Raw genomic sequence first — 17,788 nt, 5'->3', positions numbered from 1 at the left:
CAGATAAAAAAAAAAAACTTAATTGGTAGTTTTTGTGTTTAGTTCATGTGCTCAAGTCATTTGTGAAGACATTATGAAGTAATTCTATCACTTTTGTTTGAACAGATATAAAGGAAGCCCCCTTCCCAGTTTGCATGTCCATGCAGTGAAGTGTCTAATGGCTGCCAGGCCAGGGCTGCCCACATGAGAAGGGACTCTTAGGAGAGAAAATCAGACATTTGGGGGAAGAGAAGAGTTTTCCACAGAGCCATGGATTTAGTCAAAGAGAATGGTGTGCACGAGCGACTGGTGCACATTAAAGAAGAGGACTGTGAGTGGGGTGAACCCGAGTATTTGTGTGTCAAGCTGGAGGATTGCGAAGGAGGAATTTCCGTTTTGAAAGAGGAGGAGCTCAAGGAGGAGACGGTGGACATTAAAGTTGAGCATTCAGAAGAGTTCTCAGTTAATGTTGGACTGCAGAGACATGAAACCGGGAACGATTTCAAGCGCGATATTTATGAAGAGTCTCCTTACAGGTTTCAGTCCTGGGTCACTAATACGGGACAACTGGCTGCCCAGCAGAATTCTGTGGAACTGAAATCCGAGGTGTCTGAGGTGGAAGAGAAAATCAATGAGGGAAACAAGAAAAAGGAAGAACAGAAAGTCGAAATAAGTAAGTAATATGATTCTTCTTTCAGCTTCTCCCGTTAGGTGTCCCCACAGCGGATCATCTTCTTCCATATCTTTCTGTCCTCATCATCTTGCTCTATCACACCCATCACCTGCATGTCCTCTCTCACCTCATCCATAGACCTTCTCTTAAGCCTTCCTCTTTCCTGGCAGCTCTATCCTTAGCACCCTTCTCCCAGTATTTTTGTGATCTCTCCTCTGCACATGTCCAAACCAACACAATCTCGCCTCTCTGACTTTGTCTCCCCACTTGACCTGACCCTCTAATGTCTCTTATTTCTAATCCTGTTTATCCTCATCACACCCAATGCAAATCTTAGAATTTTTAACTCTGCCACCTCCAGCTCTGTCTCCTGCTTTCTGGTCAGTGCCACCGTCTCCAGCCCATATAACATAGCTGGTCTCACTACCGTCCTGTAGACCTTCCCTTTCACTCTTGCTGATATCCGTCTGTCACAGATCACTCCTGACACTCTTCTCCACCCACTCCACCCTGCCTGCACTCTCTTTTTTCACCTTTCTTCCACAATCCCCATTATTCTGTACTGTTGATCCCAAGTATTTAAACTCCTCCACCTTCATCAACTCTACTCTCTTCATCCTCACCATTCCACTGACCTCCCTCTCATTCACACACATGTATTCTGTCTGGGTGGTCCTACTGACCTTCATTTCTCTCCTCTCATATCTCCACCTCTCCAGAGTCTCCTCAACCTGCTTCCTACTCTCACTACAGATCACAGTGTCATCAGCAAACATCACAGTCCACGGGACTCCTGTCTAATCTCATCTTTTCATTATCATCGTTTCCCTTATAACCAATTAGGGATAAATTAAGGGAGGTGACTATTAGAGCACTGAAGGAATGGCTGCTGACAAATGGAGCCTTTCACACCTACGTGAATGATAAATTAAAAGTCAGTCATTTCAGGGAGTAATTGCCATTAATTCAGTTTAGTTGAGTTTATTTTGGTATTGTGCTCTTTACTGAGTGCTGGCCCAGAGCTCTGCGACAAGTTTTCAGACAAAATGCAAATGAGTGCATATTAACAGCACTGCTTTGTTTAAACCTGCAGAAAACAAGTAGAAACTGAGTATCGTAAATGGAAACGATCACCACCTGTCCATTGATTCATTGTTGAACTCTGGCCAGTAGACAATTGAAGGAAAGAAAATAAAAACTTCGGTCAACAGAATAGAACAATTTGGACGAGAACAGGCCATTCAGCCCACCAAAGCTCACCAGTCCTATCCACTTATTTCTTCAGTCAAGTTTTGAAAGTCCCTAAAGTTTTACTTTCCACCATACTACTTGGCTGCTTATTCCAAGTGTCTATCATTCTTTGTGTAGAGAAAAACTTCCTAATATTTGTGTGAAGTTTCCCCTTCACAAGTTTCCAACTGTGTCCCCGTGTTCTTGATGAACTCATTTTAAAGTCACCATCTTAATCCACTGGACTAATTCCCTTTATAATTCTAAACACTTCAGTCAGGTCTCCTCTTAATCTTCTTTTCCTTAAACTGTAATCTTTCCTCATAACTCATCCCCTGTTGCCCTGAATCAGCCTAGTCGCTCTTCTCTGGACCTTTTCTAGTGCTGTTTTGTCCTTTTTGGAGGCCCAAACTGCACCCAGGACTCCAGATGAGGCCTCACCAGTGTGTTATAAAGCCTGAGCAGAACCTCCTGGGACTTGTAATGCACACATCAAGGCGCTATATAACATGACATTCTGTTAGTCTTGAAGTCTAGTTTTGAAAGTCCCTAAAGTTTTACTTTCCACCCAAATACTTGGTCATGTATTGCAAGTGTCTATCATTCTTTGTGCAAAGAAAACTTCCTAATGGTTTTGTGAAAGTTACCCTTAAGTTTCCAACTGTGTCCCCGTGTTTTTGATGAACTTCTTTTAAAGTCACGCTTGTTCAATGTTATATTTTCACCCATTAAGTCTTATTATTCACCCCAGAGATGATGATCTTATTTTTGGACACAGAAAATGCATTTCTCATGGTTGAATGGGATTACCTATTCACCACATTGCACAAATTTGGGTTCGGCCCTAACATATGTGCATGGATCAAACTATATCTCGATCTCGATCTCGATACAGTGGAACCTCGGTTCACGAACGTCTCAGTACACATACGAATCGGTTTACGACCAAACAGTTCGCCAAACTTTTGCCTTGGTTCACGACCACACACTCGGTATACGAACAAGCCAGTTTCCCTTTTGGTTTGTACATGTTCAGTCCCTCCCTGTGCAGCGAGCGTTTGTAGTCTGTTTTCCTGACGAGTGCTGTTTCTTCACTGTGAAGTCTCGCCATTTTTGCAGCATCATTATGTCGATTCCTGTAGCTTCTGCTTGTGGCTCAATGTAATTAATTGCAGTTTCTAGCCTTAACTCCGTCACTAATATAGTAAACATCCGTACGAGCGTATACTGTTTACTACAGCATTGTGACTGTGTGTGTGTGTTTGTGCTGTGACATGCGAGTCCCCGTCTTGCACCCGAAAACTCAAAGCTGAGTCTCAGTACTTTTAGCAACATCAGCTTTATTAAACTTGAAACAGCAACAGCGCGGTTATTTAATGTAGCGGGATCTTTCATTCTCCTATACACAGACACAGCAGTCAGGCAGGATCGGGGGGAAAGTAATACTGAGCCCAGGGCATTTATAATGTCCCTTGTTCCTTGTATCATCCATCAACGGCAGGCGCTTATAGCATGTCCACAATCTTTTCGGATTGGCTTTTACATCGAACTGCTACAGCGCTGGGAGACTGCGATTGCTTTGGGACGCTCTTCCGCATGTCGTCCTGTTGGGTGGAATCCCACATGAGTTTAGAAACTTGCACCAGCCATGATTCTTTTTAAAGGTAAAGTGCAGGTTAATTTGCTTTATGTATTTTTACTTTATATTTTGTATTAATCATTTTTATATGAATAGTTTTGGGTTGTGGAACGAATCATCTGAGTTTCCATTATTTTTTATGGGGAAATTCGCATTATTATACGACTGCTTTGGACTGCAAGTACATTTCCAGAACGAATTATGCTCGCAAACCGAGGTTCCACTGTAATTAGCTGCGGATGAGTCGGAAGCAACAAAAAATAGACTACGCTCACACCTGCAACTTGCAGTTCTTGTTGCCGATTGATGAGTATTTTTTCTTTTTTTTTTTTTTTTGTGGTGGGATGTCGGATAATGCGGAATGTTGGATAAGCGAAGGTAGGATAAGCGAGACTCTACTTTATTTTTATATACTGTATATATATATATATATATATATATATATATATATATAGATATATATATATATATATATATAGAGAGAGAGATAGATAGATAGATAGAGATATATATATAGAGATAGAGATATATATATAGAGATAGATAGATAGATAGAGATATATATATAGAGATAGATAGAGATAGATATATATAGATATACTAGCAAAATACCCGCGCCTCGCAGTGGAGAAGTAGTGTGTTAAAGAAGCAATGAAAAAGAAGAGGGAACATTTTGAAAATAACATAACATGATTGTCAATGTAATTGTTTTGTCACTGTTATGAGTGATGAGTGTTGCTGTCATATATATATATATATATATATATATATATATATATATATATATATATATATATACACACACACATATATATTTTGCTCTCCATAAAAATATATCCTGTCTGAATTATAGAAGTTAGAAATAAAGTAAACGTTAAAAGAACAAACATTCAAATTTCTTTACTCTTATGTAATTTTATATAATAAAAAAAACTTACATTTTAAATATCCCAAAAGATTTTGCTCTCCATAAAAATATATCCTGTGAAAATTATACAAATTCAAATATGAACATGCTGCATAACAAAACCTGGAAATATAAATAAAATGTGTTCCTTTCAGCAATAACAAATCAAATCATTCAGTTGTCTTTGCTCAGATGTCATTTTAGAGCTGGACGCCTGGCATCTTTTTTTGGCCACAGGTTCGTTTCTGTTTGCTGTGAGGTTCTGTGTTGTGGAGATTCTCAGGATCGATTGCAGGTGCTCATCAGTGAGGCGACTCCTGTGTGCTGTTTTGTTAGTCTTCATGACTGAGAAGAGCTTCTCACACAGATATGTGCTACTAAACATGCACAAGGTTCGAGCCACATGTAGACGGAGCTGGAGCATTTCTGCAGGAATGGAGTGAATAAACTGTGCGGGCCCTGCAGTATCGTACTTTGCCTTCAGTGTGCCATTACACTGCAGCTCAATCACCTCCATCTGAATCTGCACAGGCGCAGTTTCCACATCGACGGCAAATGGGTTGTGAAACAACTGAAAATTCTTTTTTTGTTCTTCAAAGTCACCAAAGCGCCGTGCGAACTCAGTGCGCAGTGCGCTCAGTTTATCAGCAAAGTGCGTATTTGGGAACACCGTTGTGACGACTTGGTTTAACATTACTTGGCAACAGGGAAAGTGGGGCAAGGTGCACTGGTGCATTTGTGTCTCCCATAAAAGCAGCTTCACTTGAAATCACTTTGTGATTGTGCACGGGTAAAAACGTCTGCTGAAGTGTCAGATTCTTCTTTAACTCTTCTGCTTTCTGTATCTTGTGCATTGCATTCAGGTCTTTCAGGTTATCCTGATGTTTTGTCTCATAGTGCCATCTTAGATTCAATTCTGTAATTACAGCCACATTAGCTCCACAAATGAGACACACGGGTTCAGTAAACATATACTCAGCCTCCCATCGGTTTTTAAAGTCTCTATTTTCAGAATCACCTTTTCTCTTCAGCATCGTGTGAAGTAGCTTCGCAATAACTTGCAGCATCATAAGCTAGACCTGATTAACGCAGTAAGTGTTCGGCAAGGCAGCTGAAGCGCTGCATTATGGGATCTGTAGTTTATCGTGTTACCAGCGCTTCATATCCCCGGGCCATTAATAACAATAACATATAAAATGATCTCGCGGGCGGATATAATTACGTCGGGCGGATGTGGCCCGCGGGCCTTGAGTTTGACACATATGGACTAAATAGAACTTGAAAAGAAATATTTTTTCGAATGTGATCGTGCAATTCACGTCGAGTTGACGCGCACTACAGTACATCGAGCCCTCGTGCTATTGTGGTTTTTGCCTGTGTGCCTCAATAAGTTACCCTCCCCTCGCTCTTACTTTTTTACTGTTCATCTAATGAATACACTGAGTATGGCTTTACCAAAACAATCATTGATCGCAAATAAAGTATCCATTATTCATAAAGCTTCAATTGGTGATCTGTCTTTCTGCATTAATCGCATATTTTTTCATACGTCTCAAACCAAGGGGATCCGAGGCTAAAATGAATCGAGAAGCGTACATACTTAGTGCATCCCCTCTCGGGAATCGAACCCCGGAAGCCGGCACTAGAGGCGAAGGCTCTACTACTGTGTCACGGCGTGCGGTTTGTCTATTTGAGCGTAGCAGTGTAATTCGGTTTTTGTTCAGCGCACTTTGTAACTGTTGCTTTTTGTCTGCGAACTGCGTCAGTTCACGTGAGCCGCTGAATATGGTTTTATATGTCACTCGCTCACTTCTAATTGTTTCGCTGCCTTCTTAATTATATAATGCATGTTTTCTTCAGCGCTTTTTGTAACTCTGCCCCCCCCCACGGTTTTCGAGCTCAACTGCATTACAGTAAATGGAGAAAAATAGCTTCCAGTTATGACCATTACACGTACAATTTCAAAATGAAACCTGCCCAACTTTTGTTCTGTCCCTGAGACTTCTTACTTGTCATCGCGAAGCAGAGCCTTACTGGAAATTGGAGGCATCTGAATAGAAATGGGAGATCAGAGGGTATAACAGTGATGTGAGGAATACATTAAGTGTGGAGAAACTCTAGAGACAGCGTGTGTATTAACTTGTGGATTTTTCTGTGAGTATTTGGTGGCAGCGTGACGAAGTTGCTTCCGCAAGACCGCGCTTGCTGTGGAGCTTATCTCGGAGCATATTCTTTTCCTACTTTGTCAATTGTGTAATGCGTTTTTTGCATAGGTTTGATGCATGGAAGTGATCACTCGTACTGCGTTCAGTCAGTTCACGTGAGCTGCTCTCTTGTGTGATGTTGCGATGTCCACAGCTTTATTTAATGTTAGCTAAGACCCGGCACTTAAAACTTTCGCACTACAGCAATTTAAACTCCGTTACAAAGTGATCCAAAGTCTCGTTTATACCTCGTGTCTTCTCATTAAACTTGTACCTCGCGAATAAAGTATTCGTCGAAGGCATGACAAACGTTAGCGTGTCGATAAACTTAATTTAAACTTACAGTTTACACCGTGCTTTCTTTCCACAGTAGCTGCACTTATGAATAAGCTTGTATGCGTTTTTTCTTCAGCGCTCTTTGGAGCTCTTCCTTCTTTTCTACATACTGCGTTCACAGTCAGTTCACGTGATTACGTGGGAGGCGTGATGATGTCACAAGCAGCTCCGCCCCCCACAGCCATCGAGCTGAACTCCATTACAGTATATGGAGAAAAATAGGTTCCAGTTATGACCATTACACGTAGATATTCAAAATGAAACCTGCCTAACTTTTGTAAGTAAGCTGTAAGGAATAAGCCTGCCAAATTTCAGCCTTCTACCTACACGGGAAGTTGGAGAATTAGTGATGAGTCAGTCAGTCAGTGAGGGCTTTGCCTAAATATAGATATAGAGATAGATAGATATCTCTGTCATCTGTCTGTCCTAATAAAAGGCAAAGCCCTTCACTCATCACTAATTCTCCAACTTCCCATGTAGGTAGAAGGCTGAAATTTGGCAGGCTTATTCCTTACAGCTTACTTACAAAAGTGGAGGCAGGTTTCATTTCAAATTCTACGTAACGGTCATAACGGTTGATAACGGTCGACAACGTCTGCCATGTTGAACTTTCTTATTCATGGCCCCATCTTCACGAAATTTGGTAGGTGGCTTCCCTGTGCTAACTGAAACCAATGTACGTACTTTTTCAGTGGTATGACGCCACTGTCAGCTGCCATATTGAATTTTCCAACGTCACTAATTCTCCAACTTCCCATGTAGATAGAAGGCTGAAATTTGGTACTTACTTCGGTGGTATGATGCCACTGTGGGCTGCCATATTGAACTTTTCAACAGTCTTTGTTACTTATGGGCCCATCTTCAAGAAATTTGGTAGGCAGGTTCCCAACGCTAACTGAATCTTACTTACGTACATATATACGTCCATAGCCTGCAGCTTCGGTCACCGTGTGAGGCGGCGTTGGTCCCCATCCCAGCGCCTCCCGTTGTTGGCCGTCTGCCTATATAAGGCTGCCTGTCGCTCCAGTCTCTACATTCCCTTCCTTGCTTCGCCACGGTATTCACGTCTCCCTGCTGATAACTACAGCCTTTTTAGTTAATCCACGGCTTCTCCGCTGTTTTATTATTCATTTATTACGATTATAGTTATTGTGTAGGTATTTTAGACTTGCTTTACATTGTTCAGGTGCCCATTTCCTTTATCATTCCAACCGTACCCGCATTAACAGGTCTATCGAGGTGATCACCATCGATCACAGAACTGTCACTTACCGAGTGGTGTCCATGCCCAGAGATGGCACCTACCTTTTCCATTCTCTTTGTTACATATTGCACGGCCATATCAGGCTCACTCTTGATATCGGAGGAACATTGTGTCTTATGAATTGAATGACTAGGACAGGTTCAAGGTGTGGACTGATGACGGTACAGGAGATAATTATACTACACAGGAGCACTAGAAGAGTGAAATGCTTAAGCCCTTCACCTATGCATCTGCATGTGAGTTAATGGCTGCCACTGAATTGTTTGGTTGTCGCTTTCAAGTGTACTGCAATGGCCAAATATTTTACACCTTTTGAAAACCGCCAATGCCTCTTAGACATCTCAGATTGACAGGTGACGATGTTAGTAGTGGACACTTTGATGTTTATGAATGTTTAAACTCTCAAAAGCTGGATGTGATTTAATCGATGAAACCGGTTGTATGCTTACAACGCTTGACAGATGCCGAATGTCTCTTCAACACAAGTCCTACAAATACTGTTGTAATTGAAACAAACCATGAAACTCAAACCCGATTATGACAGCAGCAATCCAAGCTGTGAGATTTGAAACAAGATTACTGTTCACATGGCCAACTGTACGTTACATGCTCAAGAGTAAGCTCAGCGCACAGCTTGGTCATGTTACAACTGGAGGGCCGAACTGACAATGTGGTATACAAAGAGATCCTTAACAAATACTTATTGGTATATTTTCACTCATTTTAAAAAGGTTTTTCTTCTTAATTAAACTTTTAGGGCAGTACTTTGCCGCTGCAAAGCGTGGGTATTTTGCTAGTGTATGTATATATATATATATATATATATATATATATATATATATATATATATATATATATATATCTCGAATACCAATACGCAGCGGAGAGATAGTGTGTTAAAGAAGATACGAAAAGAAAAGGAAAAATTTTAAAAATAACGTAACATGATTGTTAATGTAATTGTTTTGTCATTGATATGAGTGTTGTTCTCATATCTATCTATCTATATCTATATCTATATCTATATATATATATATATATATATATATATATATATATATATATATATACCAGCAGCTTGTGAAGTAGTGTGTTAAAGAAGTTATGAAAAAGAAAAGGAAACATTTTAAAAATAATATAACATGATTGTCAAAGTAATTGTTTTGTGTATTTGGTGGCAGCGTCACAAAGTTGTTTTCGGTAGCTGCATCAGAAAATGTACCACGACGTCTGACCGCCTCCTTTTAGTGTTTTCTCACAGCTTGGATTGCTGCTGTCATATATATATATATATATATATATATACACACATATATATATATATATATATATATATATATATATATATATACACATACATATACTTGTGTGTATAGCTTTTATATATGTGTGTGTATAGCTTTGGTCACTGAGTGCAAGAGAAATAATAAAATATAGTCTATAAGTTATTAAGCAGTAAAACATTAGCGTTTTAAGAAGTACAGGTACATTGAGCACTACTGGAGTGGTTTCAGGTAAACTACATTTTAAAGACTGTGTAACACAACAGGTAAGTAACTAACAGCAGCTAAAATGTATATGGATCATCTCTCGGTAGTAGATCCCTTTTGAAAGCGTTACACGGCGGCTGTGGTATAGAAATTACATTTTCTATGTGAGCGTTCAAATTTGTGCCTCTGGTAATGTGCCTTACCGGCATTTAAAGAAAATTAGTTTTGTGTCCTCTGCAGTGTTAAGAGAAAGGCTTTGGTTTGGGATAAAAGGAAAAAGGTGTAAAGAAAGGAAAGTTGCCTTTTTCTTTTATATAGTATAGAGATGTGTTTGCTGGCGTTATGATCGCCTTTTGGGACAGTCATGTGGGTGTTGTGTAGACTGGTGAGGCGTCCTCGCCATTAATCGGCTGTGATGGCACTGTCAGTCCTCCACTCCTGTCGCGTGTCTTCATAATCCGAGGTGAGGACCTCATAATCATATCACGTGCAAAGAAAGTGTGAATCGCCTTAATATTAGTTTGCCGTGGTGTAGAAAAGGGGTCCGTGTTTGCACTTGTCTGGGCTATAGCTCAGGGGGAGGATGTAAAAAATTAAAAGTGCTCACTTTGACTTAAGGCAGAAGCGCAGTCAGCGTCTCAAAGGCCGGCACAGCTATGCTGGCGCTGGCTGCTTTCGACTTTTGCTGGGCAGGAGACCCCAGTTTTGCAGACCGTTCATGATATCAAAAGTCTCAGCGCTCTTTGGAGGTCATTCATATATATATATATATATATAGCAAAATACCCAGCGCAGCATGGAGAAGTAGTGTGTTAAAGAAGTAATGAAAAGAAAAGGAAACATTTTAATAATAGCGTAACATGATTGACATTGTCATGAGTGTTGCTGTCATATATATGCCTGCCTAAATAAGTCACCCTCGCTTTGCTCTTACTTTATTTACCGTTCATTTAATCATGGCTAGTGGCGGAAAAATTATAAAATGGAAGGAGGATGGCTTTACCAAAACAATTATTGATGGCGAATCGATTATTCATAAAGCTTGAATTGGTGATCTGTTTTCTGTGTTAACCTCATATTTTTCATACTTCTTCTCAAACTAAGGTGGTGCGAGGGTAAAATGAATGGGATCGCTGATCAAAGTAATCGGTGTACCAGGAAATCATGCATTGACAGAAGCTCCCCTTTGCTTGTAATGCAAAGTGTGATTAAATGCATTATTTTTAGCAGCGTTATGGAGCACATGCATGAAGCTTCTCAGCTGTGCTTGTGCTAAGAAAAGGAAAGATTTTAAAAATAGCGTAACACAATTGTCAATGTAACCTTTTGTAAGTAGTGCCTGGAGGATTCAGTGTGGAGAAACTCTATAGAGACAGCGTGTGTATTAACTTGTGGATTTTTCTGTGAGTATTTGGTGGCAGTCTGGCGAAGTTGCTTGGAAGGCGCGTTAACTACAGAGCTCAGCTCAGACCGAAATTAGATGAATGGGAGGGAGATGATGGCGTGACTCCCCACCCGCCTTAACTGTCAATCCCCCACAAACACAGTCTCTCGGAATTTGCATAAGCACACCCCTTCACCTACAATTTTAACTTAGTTATAAAGTGATCAAAACTCTCGTTTATATCCTCGTCCTCTCATTAAACTTGTATCCGCATTACCTGTGGGCATGTGAAACGCCAGCGGTAGCCTGTCTATGAACTTAATTTAAAGTTTAGGTTTACACCTTGCTTTCTTTCCGAGGTAGCAGCAGTCATGAATATGGTAGTATATGTCACTTTCGCTCGCTTCTTATTGTTTAGCTGCCTTCTCAATTATATAATGCATGTTTTCTTAAGCGCTTTTGGAGGTCTTCCTGGTTTTCTACGCGACTGCGTTGACAGTCAGTTCCGTGATTACGTGAGAGGCGTGATGATGTCACACGAAACTCCCCCCCGTCATTCCAGCTCAACTCCATTACAGTTAATGGAGAAAAATACCTTACAGTTATGACCATTAGGCGTAGAATTTCGAAACGAAACCTGCCCAACTTTTGTAAGTAAGCTGTAAGTAATGAGCCTGCCAAATTTCAGCCTTCTACCTACACGGGAAGTTGGAGAATTAGGGAGTGAGTGAGTGAGGGAGGGAGGGAGGGCTTTGCCTTTTATTAGTATAGATATATATATATATATATAATTTTTTTTTTTTCTTCTTTTTCTCTAGTCCCATTTAAATTATTTGGTTTTTCATCTGGGATGTTCTAGGGGGACATATGGGCAAAGTTAGGTTTGGATTTATTCAATATATGCACTGTTTGTTTCACTGAATGAACTGGTCTGGTTCATGTTGAAATTTGATTTATTGTCTATCATTTAAATAAGCTTGTTGTATCATTGCAGAACTTGAACAGAGCAGCAGCTTCTCCCCATCGTTATTTGCGCAGACCTCTCTTCACTGCAGACTGCAACACAAACAGGACAAGGAAGAGATGAGCAAATCAACAAGAGGATCTGAAAATTTGACAGAAGCCTCTCTCCAGTGCAGTGCTCTTCCTCAGAGAGAAGCCATCAGTTCTGACCTACAACAAGAGCATAGCACAGGTCAAGAGGCTTTGCCTGCTGGCAGTAAGTATGGACAAACTTTCAAAAATGTCAAGATAATTCATACAGGAGACAAGTCATATGGCTGTTCTGAATGTGGAAAAATATTCTTACATAAAAGCAGTCTTCAGGTACACTTAAGAAAGCACACTGGAGTAAAACCTCATTGCTGTTCTGAATGTGGCAAGCGATTCTCTGACAATTACAGTCTCCAAACACATTCAAGAATCCATACTGGAGAAAAGCCCTATGGCTGTGCTGAATGTGGAAAAAGATTCACCAACAGTGGCCGCCTTCAGACCCACACAAGAACTCATACTGGGGAAAAGCCGTATTGCTGTTCAGAGTGTGGCAAACGATTTACAGAGAGTAGTGCTCTTCAGAGTCACAAAAGAATTCACACCGGAGAGAAGCCGTATTGCTGCTCTGAATGCGGAAAGCAGTTCACTGTCAGTAGCAACCTTCAGAGTCACAAAAGAATTCATACAGGAGTGAAGCCCTTTTGCTGTTCTGAATGTGGTAAACGATTTACCAGAAGTAGCAGTCTTTACCAGCACACACAAATTCATACCGGAGAGAAACCATATAGTTGTTCTGTATGTGGCAAAAGACTGAGAAGTAGGAGAAGTCTTTGGCAGCACATATCAATTCATACTGGAGACAAACCGTATTGTTGTTCTGAATGTGGGAAAAAATTCACTGAAAGCGGTGCTCTTCAGAGGCACAAACAGAGTCATACAGGAGAAAAGCCATTTGTCTGTTCTGAATGTGGCAATAGATTTACCCGAAGCAGTAGTCTCCGTCAGCACACACTGATTCATACTGGAGAGAAGCCGTATGGCTGCTCTGAATGTGGCAAGAGATTCACAGAGAGTAGTGCTCTTCACAGGCACAAAAGAATTCATACAATAGAAAAACCTCATTGCTGCTCAGAGTGTGGTAAACGATTTTCTGATAGTTGTGGCCTCCAAAGACACACAAGAATCCACACTGTATAAAAGCTGTATGGCTTTGCTCAATGTGGGAAAACATTCACCGAAAGAAGCCATCTTCAAAGCCACACAGGAATACATAATGGAGAAAAGTAATATTTGTGTTCTATATGTGGAAACAATTCACCAGAAGCAGACATCTTCAGAAACATATAACTCCACACAGTGTTCCGCAATTGTGAATGTGGCAAGTGATTTTCCCTAAGCAGTGTTCTTTGCAATCATTCAAAAGTTCATATTCAAGAAAAACCTTATTGCTACTCTAACATTGGTAAAGGTTCTCACTTTTAAGTAATTCCCATGTGCACGTAAGAGTCCACAGTGGAGAGAAGTCCTATTATTGTCCTGAATGTGGTAAACGATTCTCAAATAGCAGTGGATTTCATAACCATAAAATATTTCACACTGGCAAGAAGTCTCAAGGCTGTTCTAAATGTGTCAAGTGTTTCTCAAACAGCAGGAGTCTTAATGGCACATGGCAAGGAGTCTTCAGGTACACTTAAGAAAGCACCCTGGAGTAAAACCTCATTGCTGTTCTGAATGTGACTGGAGAAATTCTGAATCCGTAAGCTGGTGGGTGAAGAATGAAGAATTGGAGGGAGGACTGAAATGTAGCTTTCTTAACTGTTCAAGTCTTGAGGACCAACTTCATGTGGTGGGCTTTATTGTATAAGACTGGTGTCATAACTCATCATGGTAAAAGTACTTTAATAGTATGAATGGAGACCCAAAAGACTCCTTTTGGCCATACGTCACCCAGGGTGTAGAAGTGTGCCCACTCCCTGCTGCAACACAGGAGTAGGTGATGGTGGTATTGATAGTGGGATATCTTCAGATGAAGAGAAGAGAACCTTCAGTGTGCCGACAGTCCAGATGGAAAGTGGAACAGACAACACCACAAATGTGAAATGTGAGCAGGAAATCAAGAGGGCTTGGACACCAAGCAGTGGTCAAATGAAGAGAAAGAAGATGTCAAGAATGGCTACTCTTAAGAAAGAAATCCAAAATTACTAGCCTAAGGATATGCTAGGAGGACTCACAGAAAACTAATCCTGACCTGCAGATTCTTACTGTGTCAAACCTAAGATCTCTAATTGGAACAATTAAAAAAAAAAAAGCAATTAAATCAAGAGGAATATTGTCAAAGTACAGAAAGGGATTCACTAGTATAGCTAAAGAAGTACAACCAGAATTCTTGAAAACTGAGCAGGCAGAGACTTGAGATGAAGTGAACCTCAAATGAGTTGGAATTCATGAAAACATGAATGCATCAGCAGCCAAACAGTGTAAAAAATTAAATGGGAGAGGTAACAGACATACTTAAAAAGAAATTCAGTAATCTTCTTCTTTCTGCTGCTCCTGTTAGGGGTCGCCACAGCGGATCATCTTCTTCCATATCTTTGTTCTCTGCATCTTGTTCTACTGTATTATACCCATCACCTGCATGTCCTCTCTCACCACATCCATAAACCTTCTCTTAGGCCTTCCTCTTTTTCTCTTCCCTGTCAGCTATATCCTTAGCATCCTTCTCCCAGTATACCCAGCATCTCTCCTCTGCACATGTCCACACCAAAAAGAAATTCAGGAATAAACACCCAAATACAGTTGAATGCAGATGTTTCCATCCACAGCCCTCTACAGATTTTATACTAACAAATTAAATCTGGCATATCATTTAAGACATCAACTTTGTGCAGGACAAAAGTAATTGTTTCCCACAATGTTCACGGACCTCAGAGTATTTCACTTTTTATTGATCACATCACAATTCTAGTGGGTCACAAGTTTACAGACACTTTGTTAATATTTGGCAGCATCTATACTAATAAAAGGCAAAGCCCTCACTCACTCACTCACTCACTGACTCATCACTAATTCTCCAACTTCCCGTGTGGGTGGAAGGCTGAAATTTGGCAGGTTGATTCCTTACAGCTTCCTTACAAAAGTTGGGCAGGTTTTATATCGAAATTCTACGCGTAATTGTCATAACTGTAGGCAGTTTTTCTCCATTTACTGTAATGGAGATGAGCTTCAACGCCGTGGGGGGAGTTTAGTGTGACATCATCCGCCTCCCACGTAATCACGCAGTACATAGAAAACCAGGAAGACCTCAAAAAAGCGCTCAAGAAAACATGCATTATATAATTGAGAAGGCAGCGAAACAATAAGAAGCGAGTTCTGCTACTTCGGAAACAAAGCACGATGTAAACCTACACTTTAAATTAAGTTCATAGACAGGCTGCCGCTGGCGTTTGTAATTTAGTGCCTGCCCATAGAAGGCCGTCCGTCAGCGGCAATCCAATAGCAAACTGCCACTAAATATTCACGGGTGAAGGACTGTGCTTATGGAGAGGAAGATGAGATGGTCAGGGTGGTGTTTGACACAAACTCAGCGAAACTGCGAGAGAAAGTTTTAAGTGCCAGGACTAAGGTAACATTAAATACAGCCATGGACATTGCACGAGATGGCACCAGCACAGCTGGGAACCCGATGCATGTACACCGGCGGCTCACGTGAACTGGCGCAGTGCACAGATAAAAGCAACAGTTCCAAAAGGCTGAACAAAACCGAATTACACAATTGAAAAGGCAGCAAAAATATGAAGGCGTCTGATAAGCATATTCATAAGCGCAGCTACTGTGGAAACAAAGCACACGGTGGAAAAGTCAATGTCCCGCTAAAGGAAGACAGTGTAAAAAACCCGTGCATGCAGTGTGTCAGGTCTCAGATAAAGAAGAAGACGAGCTGTTTATTGATGCAGTAAGAAACGAATCGATGAATGAAACCTGTCATCTTTACAACGATTGACAAACACGGAATGTAACTTGAACACAACACATCGTACAAATCGACCCTGATTGAAACAAATAATGATAATCAAATCCTTGATGACAGCAACATTCAATAACACTCACAAAACAATTACTGTATATTGACAATCATGTTACGTTATTTTTAAAATGTTCCCTTTTCTTTTCATAACTTCTACTTCTCCACTGCGATACGCGGTATATATTTAAATGTATATACAGTCATGTGAAAACATTAGGACACCCTTTGAAAGCATGTGGTTTTTTGTAACATTTTTAATAAATGGTTATTTCATCTCCGTTTCAACAATACAGAGAGATTAAAGTAATCCAACTAAACAAAGAAAACTGAAGAAAAGTCTTTTCAAGATCTTCTGTAAATGTCATTCTACAAAATGCCTATTCTAACTGAGGAAAAAGATAGGACACCCTTGCCCCTAATAGCGAGTGTTACCTCCTTTGGCTGAAATAACTGCAGTGAGGCGGTTCTTGTAGCCATCTACCAGTCTTCGACATCGGTCTGAGGAAATTTTACCCCACTCCTCAATGCAGAACTTTTTCAGCTGTGAGATGTTTGAGGGGTTTCTTGCACGTACAGCCCTTTTCAAGTCACCCCACAGCATCTCAATGGGATTCAAATCTGGACTTTGACTTGGCCATTCCAGGACTCTCCATTTCTTCTTTTTCAGCCAATCTTTGGTTGATTTACTAGTATGTTTTGGGTCATTGTCATGTTGCATGGTCCAGTTCGCTTCAGCTTTAATTTTCTAACTGATGGTCTCACATGTTCTTCAAGCACCTTCTGATACACAGTAGAATTCATCGTGGATTCTATGATGGTGAGCTGACCAGGTCCTGCTGCAGCAAAGCAGCCCCAAACCATGACACTTCCACCTCCATGCTTCACAGTTGGTATGAGGTTCTTTTCTTGGAATGCTGTGTTTGGTTTACGCCAAACATGTCCTCTGCTGTTGTGTCCAAATAATTCAATTTTGGACTCATCTGTCCAAAGAACATTATTCCAGAAGTCCTGGTCTTTGTCAACTTTATCTCTGGCAAATGTCAGTCTGGCCTCGATGTTTCTCTTGGAAAGCAAAGGTTTCCTCCTTGCACACCTCCCATGCAAGTTAAACTTGTACAGTCTCTTTCTGATTGTAGAGGCATGTACTTCTACATCAACAGTAGCCAGAGCCTGCTGTAGTTCTCGAGATGACACTTTAGGGTTTTTGGAGACCTCTTTTAGCATCTTGCGGTCTGCTCTTGGGGTGAACTTGCTGGGGCGACCAGTCCTGGGCATGTTGGCAGTTGTTTTGAAAGCCCTCCACTTGTAGACTATCTTCCGGACAGTGGAATGGCTGATTTCAAAATCTTTTGAGATCTTTTAAATCCCTTCCCAGACTCATAGGCTGCTACAATCTTTTCTGAAGTCCTCTGACAGCTCTTTTGTTCTCACCATGGTGCTCACTCTCACTTCAACAGTCAGGAGCACACCAAACTAAATGTCTGAGGTTTAAATAGGGCAAGCCTCATTCAACATGCAGAGTAACGATCTACTAATTATGTGCACCTGGTGTGATATACCTGTGTGAGATCTGAGCCAATTTAAGAGGGAATACATGTGAGGGTGTCCTATCTTTTTCCTCAGTTAGAATAGGCATTTTTGTAGAATGACATTTACAGAAGA

At 40.7% G+C, this 17,788-nt stretch overlaps 1 protein-coding gene across 1 annotated transcript in view; it reads left to right on the top strand.

Moving 5' to 3' along the window:
- The first annotated feature begins 226 nt into the window (after window positions 1-226).
- LOC120528901 (zinc finger protein 420-like) overlaps window positions 227-17,788 on the top strand; it is a 59,049-nt gene continuing 41,487 nt past the window's right edge. Inside the window, exons 1-2 of the mRNA XM_039752977.1 lie at window positions 227-652; window positions 12,101-13,293. Of these exons, the coding sequence (XP_039608911.1) occupies window positions 250-652; window positions 12,101-13,293 (1,596 nt within the window). The 5' untranslated portion in view covers window positions 227-249. The remainder of the gene's footprint in view (window positions 653-12,100; window positions 13,294-17,788) is intronic.

This window comes from Polypterus senegalus, chromosome 4, assembly GCF_016835505.1.
Source record: "Polypterus senegalus isolate Bchr_013 chromosome 4, ASM1683550v1, whole genome shotgun sequence".
NCBI classification, from domain to species: domain Eukaryota; kingdom Metazoa; phylum Chordata; class Cladistia; order Polypteriformes; family Polypteridae; genus Polypterus; species Polypterus senegalus.
The sequence above is the reverse complement of the archived record's forward strand: the minus strand, read 5'-3'. Positions and strand labels throughout refer to the sequence as shown.